General features: G+C 39.6%; 1 protein-coding gene across 10 annotated transcripts in view; it reads right to left on the bottom strand.

Moving 5' to 3' along the window:
• Positions 1-19434, bottom strand: part of PTPRM (protein tyrosine phosphatase receptor type M) — a 799041-nt gene that overhangs the window by 288958 nt on the left and 490649 nt on the right. For all 10 annotated transcript variants that reach the window (XM_032421158.1, XM_032421157.1, XM_032421160.1 and 7 more), the window contains 2 exons: positions 16357-16558; positions 13125-13227 (listed from right to left, as the gene is read on the bottom strand). In XM_032421158.1, the coding sequence (XP_032277049.1) occupies positions 13125-13227; positions 16357-16558 (305 nt within the window). The remainder of the gene's footprint in view (positions 1-13124; positions 13228-16356; positions 16559-19434) is intronic.

Here is a 19434-nt window from a genome sequence, read left to right as displayed (position 1 = left end):
CTCACTGTTTGCAGATGATATGATACTTTATGTGGAAAACCCAAAAGACTCCACCCCAAAACTGCTAGAACTCATACAGGAATTCAGTAAAGTGGCAGGATATAAAATCAATGCACAGAAGTCAGTGGCATTCCTACACACCAACAATAAGACAGAAGAAAGAGAAATTAAGGAGTCGATCCCATTTACAATTGCACCCAAAACCATAAGATACCTAGGAATAAATCTAACCAAGGAGGCAAAGGATCTGTACTCAGAAAACTATAAAATACTCATGAAAGAAATTGAGGAAGACACAAAGAAATGGAAAAACGTTCCATGCTCATGGATTGGAAGAACAAATATTGTGAAGATGTCAATGCTACCTCGAGCAATCTACACATTCAATGCAATCCCCATCAAAATACCATCCACTTTTTTCAAAGAAATGGAACAAATAATCCTAAAATTTGTATGGAACCAGAAAAGACCCCGAATAGCCAGAGGAATGTTGAAAAAGAAAAGCAAAGCTGGCGGCATCACAATTCCGGACTTCCAGCTCTATTACAAAGCTGTCATCATCAAGACAGTATGGTACTGGCACAAAAACAGACACATAGATAAATGGAACAGAATAGAGAGCCCAGAAATGGACCCTCAACTCTATGGTCAACTCATCTTTGACAAAGCAGGAAAGAATGTCCAATGGCAAAAAGACAGTCTCTTCAACAAATGGTGTTGGGAAAATTGGAAAGCCACATGCAGAAGAATGAAACTGGACCATTTCCTTACACCACACAAAAATAGACTCCAAATGGTTGAAAGAACTCAATGTGAGACAGGAGTCCATCAAAATCCTTAAGGAGAACACAGGCAGCAACCTCTTCGACCTCAGCCACAGCAACTTCTTCGTAGAAACATCGCCAAAGGCAAGGGAAGCAAGAGCAAAAATGAACAATTGGGACTTCATCAAGATAAAAAGCTTTTGCAAAGCAAAGGAAACAGTCAACAAAAGACAACCGACAGAATGGGAGAAGATATTTGCAAATGACATATCAGATAAAGGGCTAGTATCCAAAATCTATAAAGAACTTATCAAACTCAACACCAAAAGAACAAAGAATCCAATCAAGAAATGGGCAGAAGGCACGAACAGACATTTTTCCAAAGAAGACATCCAAATGGCTAACAGACACATGAAAAAGTGCTCAGTATCACTCGGCATCAGGGAAATCCAAATCAAAACCTCAATGACATACCACCTCACACCAGTCAGAATGGCTAAAATTAAGAAGTCAGGAAGACAGATGTTGGCAGGGATGCGGAGAAAGGGGAACCCTCCTACACTGTTGGTGGGAATGCAAGCTGGTGCAGCCACTCTGGAAAACAGTATGGAGGTTCCTCAAAAAGTTGAAAATAGAGCTGCCCTACGACCCAGCAATTGCACTACTGGGTATTTACCCCAAAGATACAAAAGTAGGGACCCAAAAGGGTACGTGCACTCTGATGTTTATAGCAGCAATGTCCACAATAGCCAAACTATGGAAAGAGCCAAGATGTCCATTGAGAGATGAATGGATAAAGAAGAGGTGGTATATATATACAATGGAATATTATGCAGCCATCAAAAGGAATGAGATCTTGCCATTTGCATCGACGTGGATGGAACTGGAGGGTATTATGCTGAGTGAAATAAGCCAAACAGAGAAAGACATGTATCATATGACCTCACTGATATGAGGAATTCTTAATCTCAGGAAACAAACTGAGGGTTGCTGGAGTGGGGGGTGGGGTGGGAGGGATGGGGTGACTGGGTGATAGACACTGGGGAGCGTATGTGCTCTGGTAAGCACTGTGAATTGTGCAAGACTGTTGAATCTCAGATCTGTACCTCTGAAACAAATAATGCAATATATGTTAAGAAAGAAAAAAAGAAGAAGAAGAATGTAGCAGGAGGGGAAGAATGAAGGGGGGGAAATCGGAGGGGGAGAAGAACCATGAGAGACGATGGACTCTGAAAAACAAACTGAGGGTTCTAGAGGGGAGGGGGGTGGGAGGATGGGTTAGCCTGGTGATGGGTATTGAGGAGGGCACGTTCTGCATGGAGCACTGGGTGTTATGCACAAACAATGAATCATGGAACACTACATCTAAAACTAATGATGTAATGTATGGGGATTAACATAACAATAAAAAAATTTTAAAAAAAGAGATAGAAATCTGAAGTTTATTATCAAAAGCAGGGAATAAAGGAATCCAGAGTAAATAGCAATCTAGCCAACATGCTTTGTTAAGCAGATCCTGATATCATAGTTTTACCCTTTTTGAGCACTACAGTTTACAAAGAACTTTTGCTTGAATTAATCTTCCTGACAAGGCTGTGAGATAGGTGGAGCATGTACTGGACTGCAGTTTTAGAACTGAAGAAAGGCCCAAAGTTCACAGGATAGCCCAAGGTCACAAACCCAAGGCTTCGGGCCCATGCCAAATGTTCTTTTAATTAGATGAAGTCCTAGAATGATTCATATTAGAGACATCAAATTCCACTCACTTCAGTCATTTGGAGAAAACTCAGAGTGTACCATGGAAGCACCTGCCAGCCTCCTCCCACCCAACAGCCCCCGGGTTTGGTGGGGGCCACGGCACCGAAGCACCCACCTGGGCAACCTGTTAACTTTCTGCCAGGAAGACTTATGGGTCAATTTTCCTTCCTCTCTGGCCCTGTCCCGTTGGTTGATCTAATGTGCAAATGCAGTCATTATCTCTGCCCCATTAAAAATCCTACAGTCCCATCATTTGCGTGTGTTGGGGATTGTGGGTGAGTAGAGGAGGGAAGAAGAAAGAATATTCCATCCTAAAAACACATCAACTGCAACCTGGCATATTCTCAGCACTGAGCATATATTTACATCTTTTTAGGATGGCCAGAAGGGAGGCTGACCCAGGAAATGACTGGATATAGACACTGTCCATGTTAAACAAAGTCTGGATATATCACGAGGGCAATGGTGAAACCCTGATGAATTATGAAGCAGGAGAGCGAAAGATCTGGGCAGCCACATTGTGCAGTGGGGACTGGAGAGCCGAGAAAGGCAAAAGCATGAACTAAGGCAGTGATCGGAGGATGGAAGTAAAGGAGAAGGGGTGGGGCAGTGATCTCGAGAGGTGAGAAGCATGATAGCTTCCAAAGGAGTCAGTACAGATGTGCACGATTATAGGGATCTTCCTGATGGAATCTGAATTTGGAGTAATGGCTTATTTGATAGCTTTTCTGAATTCCTCTTCTAATTAAAAAAAATGACAAATTGATTCAAGGGTAAAGGTAGGGTATTCTTTCATGCTTCTGTCCTATATGGACAGGACATGGTATATAACTTTTATTTAAGGATGAAAATATAAATTTAAAATCTTTCAATATGTCCAACTAGTTAAAAGGAGATTTTAGTCCTCTGGCTTCTTATCTATAGAAGTTACTTTTGTTCACAAGAAAAAGATGAGGTTCAATTCAATAAACATTTATTGCAAAATTAGGTTTGAGGTAGTAAATGATATTCAGGAACTAAATTATGAAAATTATTTTGTGATCCTTTTGCAGTTGCTATTACATTTACATGAATTTTACATGTAGGAAAATGCTCACTTTCAGCATTAAATGCATAAATCTAATTAATACTCCTGAGTGCTAGTCAAACCTCATTTACTCTGTGTGCGTTTTTAATTGTATTTATGAAGATGACCCCAGTTTACATCTCTTTACTTTCTCTTCTTCCAGGCTTTTCTCCAGGTTGTTCCTCTCTTGGGTGGACCTGTACCTGCATTCAGCCCCTCACGGCTACCTCCTACTTCTCTTTTGCATTTCAACCTGAACAGCTTATCCTGATCCCTGGTTGAGATTTCATCCTCTGTCAGATGTTCTTGGAATACTCTGGACTTTTCTCTCCAGCTTGATCACCATCTTAGCACAGTGACTTGAACATAAAAGTGCTCAGTAGATATTTGGTAAATGAATGAAGAATGACTGAATAATAGCCAAATGTCAACTGTGAAATTTGCTCTAACACTTTGCAATGTGGCAGAGGACAAGAATGTTAGATGCTAACAATGCAGAGAGCTCTTATGGCTTCTCATTGAGCAGAAAACACTTGCACCAACACTGGTCAAGATATTTACCTTCAGGTCAAAGCAGAGAAGTAGAATAACTAGGACACAGGGAACCACACCAAAGCAATGTGGTGATATGGAAAAACTCCCAGCGCTCCTGAGGTTCTGCTATCAAACAGGCTGACATCAAACAGGAGTATTAGTTAAGTAGCTGGAAACCAAATACAGGTGACTACCAAGCATCAGATAATAATATATTTAATGAAATCATTTTTGATGAAACAGAAGGCATGTCAAAATTTTTGTGGGCTTTAGTGTTCTCGCCATCAACAATCACACTGAATGTATTTATATGTGCTGGTGGATGAAATGTTCTGCTGAAGAGGATGATGGAAAACCACACTCATGATATGGCTATGCCCCCACAACAGGACCAAAAGTGCTGTCACAACCGGAAAGTGGCCAGATCCTCTCGGGGCTGCTCCTCAGCTCTGAAAGCCTGTGGCTCTAAGCAGCGCACTGGGTTGGCTTGCCTGCTCTGCGCCACACATGACTCGATCAGCCTCTTAGAACTTGGGATCTTTTCTCTCAGATATATGTGATTTTAGCACTTTAAAAAAGTAAAAATGAGGCATCTACAGTTAAATCAATTAGTCTTCATCAAAATTTCCAAGATCTTTGCTCCCAAAGGCTCTCAGTCTTAGCTCAGAACGCCTCTAGAAATTCATCCCTTAAATACCCTGGAATCAGTAACGGTGATTAGGAAGACCTAGCAGCTCCTGAGAGCAAAGGGCATAGCGGCTTTGGGATTTGTAACTAAGGCGATGCAGTGTTCAGTTCAAGGCATTTGTAACCTTCTGGCGCTCTGGATTTACAACAAAGACTACTTGTAAATTATTCCACTGTTAACATTTACAGATGGTCCAGAGAGATGGGGGGAAAGCAGCATGTAACTTTCTCTATCGTCAGTGGAAAATGAGATCAACCTGTATGCCTACCTCCGTTACCCTGATGGATGGTTTCTGGGCGGCTGGTCAGTCTGGGTCAGGGAATGCAGAGCACTACCTGCTCTCACCTCTAGGGAGACAGTCATGCATAACTTTTGGCCTCTAGTGTACACGATACTCAAAGGCTTTCACATAATCTGTAGTTTCAGTCTCAAGCACCTAGTTTTTCTGAGAGAAGCATGGATTCCTTTGAGACAGCAGAAACAAGATATAGTATGATCCAACACTTGGGTCTTCCCTGGCCCTAGGCAAGAACTAGCCACAACCATCCACTAAACAGACTGGTGCTCAGAGAAGCCTCTGCACTCTGGCTTTCAGTAGGCAAAGACACCAGTGTGTCCATTCAGCAGGCATTGCATACACAACCCAGTACAGATTATAATCATCCCAAAAGCAGCGAGCACAGGTTCAGGGCAAAGGGGTTAGGGTGATGTAGCAAAAGGAAGGTAGAAAGAAGCAAAAGGAGAAAGATCCAGAAGCTTCTCAGCAAGGAGGGGGACTAATAATGCCATGTTTCTATGGCTTGGGAAAATTGAGATTTAAAAATATTCATACAATTAGTAATTACCAATAAATTACTAGATAGTCATTGCTAAGATCAGCTTTCAGTTTCTAGCATTCCAGTGTCCACTTTAACAATACTCTAAACAGTTAATATCACCAGTTGCTTTGGTTAGTCAATAAGGACTAAAAAGGACTAAATGGTTTGGATTCCTTTAAATACTGTCTCTAATAAAAATTAACATGTGGCACCTGCAGGATCCCTTCCCTTCATGCCTAAAGTTTGGTAATTGGGCCCAGTGGAAAGGAAGAGTGGGCTCAGCACATCCACAAGCCACACTTCCTCTGAAGCTCTCCTATGCCCTGTCCCTGGCTAACCCTTCCCCCACTGCAGGGCTGATCTTCCTTACATTTTTTTCCTTGCCTAAAGCTCCTGAGTGACTACTCACTGCCGAAAGGCTACATCTCTACTCCTTGGCACGGAGCATAAGGCTGCCCAATCTAGCCCCGATCTCCCAATCTCCCTGCCCACACCCCCCCACCCCCCGCCCCTTCTACCCATTCTAATTTTAACACACTTCTCATTCCCAGATCAGGCCAACTTACTCAGTCCTCCTTGCCCTTTTGGAACTCATCTGTCTCACTCATTATTTATTCCCTGCCACACACTTAACCTCCTCTGCAAATTCCTCCCCAGGACACACATCTCTTGGACAATATCCATCTACAAGATTCAGCTGCTTGGCTTCAGAGCTGCTTCTCTGAAGTCTTACCTGACTGTCCTGTGTACAACCCCTGCCCCTGGCCTCTCTGTGCCAGTCCTCATCCCTGCAATAGGCCACCAGATGACATGCTGGTCGCTCCCATCTAGATTGTTAACCCCTGAAGAGAGCCCATAACAGGCTCCTCTGTGTTCCCAGTATTCAGCACAGTGCCTGAAACCTAGTGAGTACTTAATAACTATAATCCTAACAACTCCTGAGATAAGGTGATATTACCTTGCTCTGCAAAGATGAGGGACCCGAGGCTTAGAGATGTGATTCTTCAGTCACACAGCTAGTCACTGAGAGAGCTGGGATTTGAAACTAGGTTTATTTAACTTCCGAGTATGTCCTTTCCCTATATCCTGGGGCTCATTTTAAAAGTTAGGTCCACAATTTATGTGAGCCATAAAACAGAGTAATTATTTGAATATTACTCTTTCTTCCTTAGAATATGCCAAAGGAGGAAAGAGTGATTCTGCCTGCCCGCCTAAAAGGTGATGCATGACACCTGACGCTATCTTGTGTCTCAGGTCACAATGGTCTTGATTATTGACAGATTCAGCAGTTTCTAATTAATTTAGAGCAAAGCGCTGTTTAGATATGGAAATTATACACTGACTTATAATAGGCTAATTTAAAATTATATTACTTTAAATTTATATTACAGGATCTTTGGATCTTAAGGTAAACTCTGCGCTGTGAGATTTTACATGATAGTTTTTCCATTCTCAGAATAATATTGTCATTCCAACAACAAAATAAAATAAAGGCATAAACTTTTGGGGAAAAAATAATAAAAAACATTTGCAAATCATTATTTAACTGGTTCCTCTGACCCAAGATCAAATTCTTGGACAAAACTGTTCTGATTAAAAAGAGAATCTAGGGAATAAATTCTAGCATAATCATAATGATTAAATGACCATAAAATGGTACTTGAATCACAAGTATACATACAGATATTTTTTAAGAAATGGGAGGAAGAATCAGACTCTTCAACGGTGAATAGAACATTAGACATCATTGAGCCAAGTTCCGTGTCTCACCGGCTCCCCACTGGTGTCAGATTATGAATTTCACTTTCAGAATGGTTATAAACAGAGCTCGGTTTCCTTTTGTTCTATGGTTAAGTTTATTCAGTAGAGATGGCCATAACCATAATTAGCTAATGATTCAGGAGCCAGCAGGGAAACATCTAACCTTTTTAAAGAGCTGTACTACAGAACTGGGACAGCGAGGAGTTCATTAACTATTTGTAATATCAATTCCTAACTAAAAACTTGCAAATGCAGAAATAAATAGGTAGCGAGATGCAATCAAATTTCAAAATGTAGTAGAGATACCAGAATTTATTGGCATTCTATTATTTATGATTTTATTGATAGAAACAATTGTTACATCCTTAATTTATTTTTCTTGTAAAATTAAGACCTTTTTTGTGATATCAGATTTAAAAAAAAAAATGAGAAAAGAAAGAGCTAGAGGACCAGAGTTAGTCCTATGAAAAGAAACAACACAAACCACCTAGTGACATGGTTTGAAAGGGCCGATGTAAGAAAAAACACTGATATAGCAGTTAGTAGGTGTGAAGTACAGTTTGGAGTGCTTTTTTAAAAAAATATTACCTTTTTTAATCCTCACAAGAACCTCATAATGTTTATTTACTTATAGGGTCCTTGCATGAAGCAGAAGAGAATGGGATAGCCAAAGCTGGTGGTGGTCATGGAGTGAAAATGTCTTTCCTTGGACTTACTAATGGTAGACAATCAAATGGATTGCCGCTGCCTTAAAATAACTTTTTAAAAATTAATATTTGGTCCATACTTCCTAATATTAAACTTCCTAAACCAAAATTAATTATATGCCAACAAGTGTAATTTCTACAGGAAACTTCTTAAAACCAAACGCATGATTATCTCCTATCATTCATTAATTATAATGATCTCTTTCCTTGCTTTTACTGTCAAAAGATCTGTTTCACTGTCCCCTCTAAGGTGGCAGTTTTCATAGACTCCCTGACATTCTCCTGCTGAATCCCTTTAATAATAACTTCTGTGTGGTAACCAGCTGGAAATATGAGTGCAAGCTGTTGGCCACAAAAAGAACAAATCTTGTTTTCCCTACAGCTCCAGGATCAAATCAAACATTTTTAGGAAATTTAACAAATTTTCTTAAGATAAATACAATTGCTTTACTGACTATTTATGTTCAACGGAATGAAAACCTGTCCTTCACCTTGGTCTAAGAACACAGCATAGAGTTTTCAAAGGACAAAGAGCTCAGTTATAAGAAAAAAATAGCATCCTTTAATACATTTTTTATATTTTCTATCTGATTTGTTACAGAAGAATATTTGATGAGTAGTTTGGCTAAATCAGGAAATACTAGAAGTGAACAATGAGGCTTTAAGATCCGTACACATTTTGCTGGCTACCTACCTAAGGCAAAGCAGCATCAGGGAAAAGTGACAAAGAGGAGTAAATGAAAACAGCACACATTTGTCAAGTCTACCACGGTAATGAATTCAGGGTGAAATCTGTTTAATAAAAACCCGAACATATTATATAAAAAAAATAAATTCTTGATTTATACATGAAACTGAAGTTTTTATATGGTACAAGTCTTTTTTTAAAATCAAAAGTGTTTCAGATGAATAAAACATTTATGCCTGCCTTTTACTAACAGAAAATATTCCCTGTCTCATCTGAAATCTTACCTAGCAGGACACGTGCTTTAAAGAAATAAGGCAAAATATTTCTTCCATCTCTTCCTTATGGCCTCATCTCTTCCAGATGCATAATGTAGTGAAGTTCCTATTTGCTTTAAGACTGTGGCCCTGATTCTCAGCAACTGGAACTATTCGCTTTTTAAATATAACTGTTGAGGAAGCGTTCATTGCAAAGATATCTGTAGTATAAGAAGTTACCAGTGACAGTAAAAGCATAGCATTAAAATAATTAGGACTACCCCTGTTAGAAGAACAAGATGGCTGCCATCCATTAAAAGTGTATTCGCACGTTTAGGCATCAGCTTTAATGTTTTGGTTGTTGCTGTGATTGTTGCCCACCTCCCATCCCCACGGACAGGCAACTTAATAAATGTTTTCCCCACTCGGTAGTTTCTCCTGAATGAATGAATCAAAGAATGAGTACTTAAAATGGTAATTTTCTAACATTTCACTGAAATGAATATCAGAATGTTTAATTAACATATTCAAGCACTGAGTTTTAATTAAGAAGACATATAGCTCCAAAACATTTATGAATAAATTGAAGCAACAATGCCTAAAGAACAAAAATGAGAGTCATTTGAAAACACCATCACCTAAGGCGCAACAACGTGAAGGAGTCTCATGCTGTAGACAATGAGAACGTATAAAATATCATTAATGAGGGACATTGGCACATAGTCCATATATCACGAGAGTAAAATCACGGAGAGAATCTTTGTTAGTGCAAGAAAAGCACATAGTTTGTGTAAAAATCATTCTTTATTTAGAGCTGCTATTTTACTGGCAAATTACAAGGATTTTCTCTGTTGGATTATGTCTGCGTGTAATGAACAGTGGAGAGAAGAGAGAGAAATGAGGGGATTCTAAATGAGTAAAAGAAAATTAAGCTTTCCCCTGTCTTATTAAAGAAAAAAAAATTGGATCCATGAACAGACATTAAAATTCTGTCCCAGGTGCTAGTTTACTAGCTAGAATGATGGAATTTGTGTTCTTCCTGGCCATTTCAGGATTTAAATAATTTTATGTGACAGAGCTGATATGTTGATCAATAAAAAGACAGCAATCATTTACATTGAGAGTTTAGTGCAATTTTAAGAATCTGCATTAAGCAAGCTGAGTGTCTGTCATGGAATGAATGCAGAACCACCTTACTTAGTGAAGTGCATAAATGAAGTGGGGCTGAATTTTTAACATCAATGATTATGGATTAAAGAAGAATCAAATCAATTGAAAGAACTGGCTTTGGAAATCATACAATGTCAGTATTTTTGAGCATATAATACTGTGCAAAATCCAGGAAAGCAAACAGATGTTTACTTCTATTTCCCTCCTTCTTCTAGTATTTATCTTATCATTTGGGAAAAGCCTTCTTGTATTGCAGTTTGACTACATGTGCATTTTGCAAATTTCCAGATGTGTTCAAATGTTTTAATCTACATTATGGCTTTATATTTTAGGTCCCCACGATTCCCTAATCAGAGTTCTCATTTCTCTAAACACTAAATGAAATTGAAAATTTTGATATACCTCATTTAGTTTGAGAGTATTATGGACATTTTTTCCAAACTAGTCTTTCTAGATATATTGGTCTAGCATCTATTCAATAGATAATCAGTCCCATTATGTTGTACTGTAACACCAAATCCCTTGAAAAGAACATTCACTTTTCTGCAAAAAAAAATTCAAAAAACTAAAAACAAACCAAAAAAGCCAAAAAACCCCCCAAAAAACAAACAAACAAAAAACGCCCAACCCAACGACAAAAAAAAACAGAACTTTCTGACTGGGGGGGTCAAGATAATTTCCATTCTCAAATTTGTGCCAATAAAATTTACCCATTTAAGGTAAGTATCCTTCCAATTAAGGTGATATCTGTAGTGGGTTTGCCTGTAATGCTTACTGAATAGTGTCCATAAGAACTGATCTCGATTCCAGCATAGATTTAGATGACGAACACTGAAATGTTAGCAGAGTTAGTGACTGGCCTTTAAGAAATGATGTGAAACGTGGCAAAGCCGTGTATTTTGGACACTCTGACAAGCATTTGAATGTGTATTTTTATAACATAAGAATAAAAAGCCTGAGGATATCTACAATTAACTAAATTGTAAGGCTCCAGTCTCCAAAAACAACTAGAAAGGTATAAAAGAAAACAACAAGACAATGCCTTTGAAAGGCATATTTAGAAAATATGAATACTAGTTTGGAATGCAAGAGGCACTTTAAAAAAGTAAGGAAAGGAGAACTGGGGAGGAGGCTGATATAGATGGCCCAAAGGAATATTATTTGAAAACTCAGACTTGAAAAGATCTATACAGAGAGGTGGATGAAAATCGGACTGAAAGTGTTTGAAGGAAAAAGGCAATAAGAACAGAAAATGAAAAAGGAGTTTATGTGAGAATAAAGTAGAATTGGGAATAACTGGCTGTTTTGGAGAAATGGTTAGGATTTCAGATCCCTTCCATTTGGAGGCCTTGAAGATGAGTGGCCTGCATGTTTTCATTTTATTGTGATGCTCCGGTAGGAGAACACGGACCCCTGTCCTAACAGCCCGCATTGCTGAGTCTAGACCACTTTTAAATTGGTCACAAGAAAATGATGTTCCCAAGGACATGGTCAGAGCATCAATTTTCATTTAATAATACTTCAACTTTCTGGAGTGAAAAAAGTCTGACCCACGGCCACAGATACATTCGGATCTTGGCCAGCCGTCTAATGAGTGTGTGTCTTGGGTCATTCGGATTAGGGCAACCCCTCGGTACTGCACACAAGTCAACACAAAGGGCCTAGATAGTGTCAGTGGCTACATTTTTCTAGCAGTAATATCTTAAATTTGGAATAGAGCTTTGACATATTTCATAGTGTTCTCACAGACTGCACTTATGAATGGCGGTCCTAAATCCCTGACAGGAAAATCCCTTACTACCGTGTCAAGTCAACAGAGTGAACTAGAAATTGTGTCATAAAATTTTCTAGATTTTTCAAATAAAAATTTCTGCGATCCCACCCTAATCGGACTTTACTATCAACAAATGCTGTTCTGTTTTTACTGCTAACTCTGTGAAATGAAACTTGTACATATTTTATCATGTCGAAAGAAGTCCAACTGATTGCCCTATGACACTGTAGTGAAAACATGATCAAATAGAGCCAGGTTTCAAAAGGTTAATGGAGTAAAATTCTACACAAGGAGTATGGAAACAAGCCCTATATAGCCTTAAATAGGAATGTAAATGTTTCCTCGGGGTATGCTATTCAGAATAATAGGTTATTTTGAAGGGAATCTATTCTGATAGTACAGAATATCTAAATCCTTCTGAAACAAGTAGCAATTTCATTTATATAGATTAATGAGCTTATGACAAGTTCATACTCAAGAGTTATTCAGGCATTCCTCTGCTCCTTCCTAGGAAGAATAAATTTATTTTATTCATTCACCGTAAAAGTTACACTTTGTAATTTCTTAGCTATATAAATCATCATGGGATGAGAAATGGGGCCTACATGTTGGTAATAAACTTAAATATGTTTGAATAAAGACTTCACAATGCTCTTTCCAATCATTGGTTTCTTTTAAAAAAATAAATATACACCACATATTCAATGGAGAGATTAGCCAATTTCCCAAAAGTTGACTGACTTAAAGCCCCAGGTAAACAAATAAACAAGCAAAAAACCAAAGGTCCATTTAAAGAACAGAGCTCAGGATCAAAATGTCATTAGCCCTAACTAAATTGCAGCAAGCAATTACTTTTTAGAAGTAAAGCCACCTCTCAACAGACTAAGGCTTTTGCTCCATATCTTCAAAGAACAACCCACTTGCAACAGCATCAAACTCTGTTCACAATACTTGCTCACACCCCACATCAAAGCACATCCCCTTTCCCGAGTCATTTCTTTTAATTAGAGCTAATAAAGATATGGGTTTACATGCTGCCTGCTGTTTGCATCGAATCCCTAGAAAACACAGTCAAGAAATTCGTCAATTTGATGTCAGTGTCTATCTCCCTGGAGCCAGCCCACCCCTCCTCTGCTCAGTACCTGACAGGCGCGCCTCGGCTGTGTGCTGGCTTCAGCATGACTGTCACTGTGTTGTCCGTCTGATTCAAAGGGGTTTCGAGTTCATAAGCCGGCATAGAGGGTGCTGGGGGAAAAATGTGTAAGATGGGAGACTCATTATTTCTGGTCGATCTTTTCAGTTTTCCTCCTAGTTCCATTTGCAAAGAACATTAAGAACACAGTGCACTTAAACTGCAGCTATGAACCGACCATGGGCAGCCTCTGTGTATATACCCTACACCGAATATCAGGAACCACTGCTAAAACCAGGAGATGTCGACTTCTTTATCTTGAGTTTAAGCTGGGAGAGAGTATGAGGGGGGCTTTTGAGGTGTTAGTAATATTCTGTCTCTCGATTTCCTTTCTTGCTAAATGGGTGTAGGTTAGCTTGAGAACATACATCAAGCTGGGCACTTATAATTTGTGTACTTACTGCTAGGTATGCTTTTCTTTAAAAATAACTTTAAATGCATATTTAAGAAATAATCACTAGGATCATAAAATTGAACATTATAGCTCTCCCATCGAAGTCAAGATGGAAGACTCTGTGTATGCCACAGATCCATCTAGGGATCTGAAGACTGTAGAAGCCAGAGAGGCTTGTTGAAATTAGTGACCACTAGTGGGCTCTCAGGGAGAGCAGGAAGGTGGAAAAGGTATGGGAATTGGAGTAAGAAAGACTTGGGTTGACTTTCTGTTTTGTTTTAATCAGCCTAAGAGCGTAGGCACATGAATTATCTCTGGAGCTTCAGTTTACCCTTCTTCCAAAATAGGAGAAATTACCCTCTAGGGTTATTATGGGAATTCAGAGAGATAATAAAGAGAGCCAGGCAAATATAATCCTACCAATGTTAGTTCTTTTCCCCCACTTCATGTGAATCCTATTTCCAGGTCCATTTCCTGGCATTCTTTGTTTTCTAGATTGTTCATTCTTACGAGAAGATAACGACAGAGTTCTTCAATAATTTTGTCATCACCATGGACTAGATAGATCATTTCATGAAGCTGTGATGCGGGAGGGCACATGGTGTAGGTACCTGATGAGAACACTAGTGATCCTTTTTTTTTTACAAATATAGTTTTTTAAATCTCTTACATATAAAAAGCTTTTCTGTAAAAGACATGGGTTATATCTCATTTCCATTTATTGGATTTTCTCAGCATTAAAAATTAACTCCAATTCTACTAAAAATTAACTCTGATTCATAACACAGAATTATATTTTGTATAGAAAATAGTTATCTGAGGTCCATGAAAGTAGAAAATTGGGGCCCATAAACTGTAATTTTCTTTGATTTTTTTTTTTGAAGATTTTATTTATTTATTTGAGAGAGAGAGAATGAGAGAGAGCAAGCACATGAGAGGGGGGAGGGTCAGAGGGAGAAGCAGACTCCCCGCCGAGCAGGGAGCCCGATGCGGGACTCGATCCAGGAACTCCAGGATCATGACCTGAGCCGAAGGCAGTCGCTTAACCAACTGAGCCACCCAGGCGCCCAACTGTAATTTTCTTTGAACTATAAAAATCAAATAGTTACTCTTGATGAGTCTGTGCAGGCTAACTAAAATGTCAACTGTCTTTGTTTTTGGATAAAACTGTATGAACTTGGTGGGCTAACAGTGGTCAGACTCATATCAACCAGAATTTTTATATAACAGAAATGGTAAAAATGAATTTTTTTTTCTAAAAGAACATCCTCTTTAAGATAATACTCTTTGAGATACGGTTTCCATAGGGGAAAATTACCAAAATAATGGAGGCTTGGAAATACACATACTGGCACACATTTCCTCTTCAGTCTCCACCATAAGTTCAAGTACCAGATTATATCATCTTAATTACATCCAGGTATCAATGCACTTGATCAAGATCAGAGAGGGCATGCATGGAAAATTACAACTAGAAGCCAGATTTTCTGATTCCAAGTCTAGTAGTCTCTAGAGATGTACGACCTATGCCACTTTCCTAACCTCCCAAGGACGTCTTCCTCTTCTTCCAACTCTCCATACTGTTATTACCTAACGCTTCCTATGAAGTATCAAGTGTATATTGAACTTCAAGTTGAGTTTGTGCTCATAAATAAAATCTTACATGAAAAATTTCCTCTTAAGTTATAATTGCTTAAAAACAAAATTCCAAACCTCCCTCCCTCAAAACCTAATTGAGTGCTTATAGTACTCTTTTTTTTTTTTAGATTTTTATTTATTTATTTGAGAGTGAGCACACAAGCGGGGGAGGAGCAGAGGGAGAAGCAGACTCCCTGCTGAGCAGGATGCCCAACATGGGACTCGATCCCAGGACTCGATCATGACCTGAGCTGAAGGCAGATGCTTAACCCAATGAGCCACCCACACACCCCATAGTACTCTTGTTGTAAGCACTTCCCTGCCTCTGATTCTAAGCAAAAACTTTCCAAAAAACTAGAAATGAGGGACAATAGATAAAATAAGGCTAAATATTATTTAGCTAACACTGACTGATTGAAAGAGTTATTTCCCTCACCAGACTCCTGCTCATCTTCCCCCAACCAAAACAGACAAGGCCAAAACTCAAATACTTCACCACTCATACCCAAAGGGGGAAAAAGGAAATGTCCATGGAATTGTGTTTATTGTTATTATATATCCAGCAGATGGCAACTCCATTTCCTCTAGTCTGAAGCACAAAGACATTTTCTGCACAGTTGCACATGCCCAGAAATACTTCTCAAATTATGTCTTTGGTCGGATGGCATAATTGAGTCTCTACCAGCAAAAAGCTGGAGGCTGTAAGTGCCTGGTACCACCCCTCTGTCATCGCAACTACTAATGGTGAAGGTCCCAAGGAAGGCTGATCCTTCTGGAAGCAGACTCCATATAACGCTGTCTTTCTGCTGAGCACTCGGTCGTTCACGGCTCATTGCAGATATCTCTCCAATGCTGCTGCTCTGGTAACCTGTACTGTGAAGGGGGTAGGAGCACACAGACCAGAACTCTCATTCATGCTCAGGTCCTCCAGTGCAAACTGATACAACATGCCTACTTCCTAATGCAGGAGGATCTTAAGCTCCCAAATTATAAGTATTTGCAGTATCTCATTCAATTCCACAAGTCTGATTTTCATGCATGTGTTAATCTGAACACAATGGGTCAGTCGGGGTGAGGTTTGTATCCTTGACAATGAAAAATACAAAAACGTTACCTGTGATAAAAGACATAACTCACAAAGGTATAATACCTGATATTTTGGTGGTGAACTGATTTGTTGCTGGAGGTCCAAACCCCTTAGCTGTGCTAGCTCGGATGGTGAAGGAGTACGTGGTCCCTGGATACAGTCCAAAGAACAGAAAATGGGTTTCATTCCCCAGTTTTGAAACTCTTCCACTTTGATTGGATAAGTCTATTTCGGGGTCAAAGGAACTGACTGCTTTGTAGGTGATCTGCAAGAGAATAAGAATTCGATAAAATACCTGAAGCAGGTGGACCGGGATCACATCTTTATCCAATAAACCCCTGTGATGTATGCACTGTCAGATGCTTTATGATAAGCTCCTCTACTCACTTAGACTCTTCAAATCCTGGATCCGGTAAAGGGGTGCAGGAACTCAGCCAAAACTGCTATGAGATTACTTTTATAGACAGAGGAATTGAAAGCCAGTAGATTAGAACATAAAGGATGAATTCAGGTTTAAGCTAATACCTTGAAGTTGTTTGTTCTCAAAATGTCACTTTGGAAAACTACATTACAGTTGGCTTAAAACAACATCACAAAATGTACAACTAGCTCAAACAGATAAGGACCGTACAAGGGTAAGGCCTCATCTCTCATCCAGGGGCCAGTTTGATTCCGCACTGAATAGGATTATTGTCTTCTGGAAACAAGGGCACTTTTAAATGTCTTCACCAATGTGGGAAAAGATATCTGCTCTCACAATAAATCCTAGACACGTGTCAGGAGCTCTTGATGGTATGACCATGGTGCTCGTGACGGGTCATATTTACTTCTTTTCTTCAGAGCAACGCTGTCCGATAGAACTTTCTGTCATGATGGAAATGTTCTATTCTGCACTCTGATGGTAGCCACCAGCCACAAGTGGTGACAGAGCACTTGAAATGTGGCTAGTGAGACTGAGGACCTGAGCATTTTATTTTATTTAATTTTCATTAACTAAAATTTAAATGTAAATCACCGTGCGTGACTAGGAGCTGCCATTTCAGGCAATGCCACTCTAGAAGGCTCTCATATGTTGCTACATAACAGGGGTTTAAAGCACATTGGATGCATCTGGAATGTGTGAAAATAAATATATCATAGGTGTCTTGAAATTTGCCCTTTCAAATGATTTTTTTAAAGAATTTCACCATAAGTAGTTCATCAACTATTCACGAACACGCATTTTAGTGGTGATTACTAACTTCTACCGGTTGTAATGACATAATTTTTAAATGTGGCATATTCAAAAGTTTTAAATTGCAAAACTGAGCACTTTTCTTGCTTTTAAATAGGTAAACTTACTTATAATTTATGTGCATGAACACTAACACTGTTATTACACGAAGTGATAATTGACATTCTTTCTTCTTATATTTATACCATGTCATTATAATTAGGGAGACCTCTCTGAAAGAATATTTAGATTGAATCATCTAAGTTTGGCAAGAAAATGTTTGCTGTATATACTAATCACTACAGTGCATGCCACTCTCAGAGTTAGGCAGCGTATCTGTCGTTAACCCTCTAGCCGATTTCCCTCACAAGGTTTCTCTGAGTCAAGAGTGTCTCCCACCAGCTGCTCTGGGAGGGACTTCAACATTGGCACCAATGTGTGCTTAGTTGTTTACTCAGTCCTCGTTCTGACACTTCTAGAGAAAATGGTGGTTCAGAGAGGGTAGATCTAAGCTATGAGGGCATATTTGCTCCCCAAAGTTTATTCATTCATTCACTCATTCATTCACCCATTCTAAACACATTCATTGCATGCCTCCAGTGAACCAAGCACTGGGCTCTGAGCTGGGATCTCACATGGTGGGTGAGACATGGTACCTGTCCTGGAGGAGGTAACAGTCTGGTGGAGAAGTAGAGATGCAATTCAACAGCTATGATACAGTCTAAGTAAATGAGGACGAGCACTGCCCGCCAGAGCTAGGTACAGCTCCTTGTTCGTTTCGTTGCCTTACTAAAAACTTTAACGGGACACAATTGTATAGGAGACAAAGTTCAAACTTCCTACCTTTGGGTTTAAGACCTGCCTACATCTTCTTCTCCAAACTCATCTCTGAATACTTAACACAGTGACATTATATTACCTTCTGCCCTGGTCAGGGGATAAAGATTTTCTGTACCACAAACACTGGGCTTTTCTGACACTGCTTTGGCTCATAAATGTTCACCTACTTGGAAGGTGATAGCACTATCTGTGAACTGCTTTCTCTCCCTGCTCAGATTCATTCATTCCATTCAAATATTAATGGAGTGAACACTGACACCGCGAGCACCGTGGTCAGTGGGCGGACACAGGCCCTGCCCGCAGGTATTTAAGAATCTGGACTGCAGTGGGTGGAGCTGGGAGAGATGCAGGAAGTAAATTAATAATTTTAAAATGCTAAAATTCAGTAGATGAAACAAACACGGTGCTAAGACAAAGAATATTGTAGGCAGAGAGGGATACGTGCTTGACCACCGGGAATGGTTGTGGAAGGGGCCACTGAGGGGATGACAGTTAATTTGAGGAGACTTGAACTTTGAGAGAGCCAGCCATGCCAAGAGTTTGGGAAAGAACAGCATGAACCAAGGCGATGAAGCAGGAGTGTTTTGTACACGGTTAGTGGACAGAAAGAAGGCTTGTGTGACTGTGGCTCAGCAAGCAAGGTAAGTGTGGTCCCTCGACCAGGGGCTGGGGGAGTGGGTGAGGGCCATACCATGCAGTGCTCTGTACCCTAAGATAAGAAGCATGGATGCGTATAAGGGGGAGCCTTGGAATATTCTGAAGTATGAAAACCAAATTATCTAATTTCCCTTATGAAAAGACCACGTTAGCTGCCAGGGGAAGAAGTGGTTTGTTGGATGGAAGTAGTAAGGGGAGGCAGGGAGGCCACCGGGAACTACCACAGAGACCACAGGGAACCTTCAGCACTTCTGACAGTGCCGTGTTGGGACTAAGGTGAGCATGGTGAAGAGAGCAGTAAATGAAAAGAACTGGCATATTTGAGAGTTAAAATGGACAGAAGTCGGTGATCAATTGAATATGGGGGAAAAGATGGAGGAATCAAGGATAGGTTCCACGTTTGGGGCTTAAGCAAAAGATGGCCCCACTTA

The sequence above is a fragment of the Phoca vitulina genome, unplaced genomic scaffold, assembly GCF_004348235.1.
Source record: "Phoca vitulina isolate PV1807 unplaced genomic scaffold, GSC_HSeal_1.0 scaffold24, whole genome shotgun sequence".
NCBI lineage: Eukaryota > Metazoa > Chordata > Mammalia > Carnivora > Phocidae > Phoca > Phoca vitulina.
The sequence above is the reverse complement of the archived record's forward strand: the minus strand, read 5'-3'. Positions and strand labels throughout refer to the sequence as shown.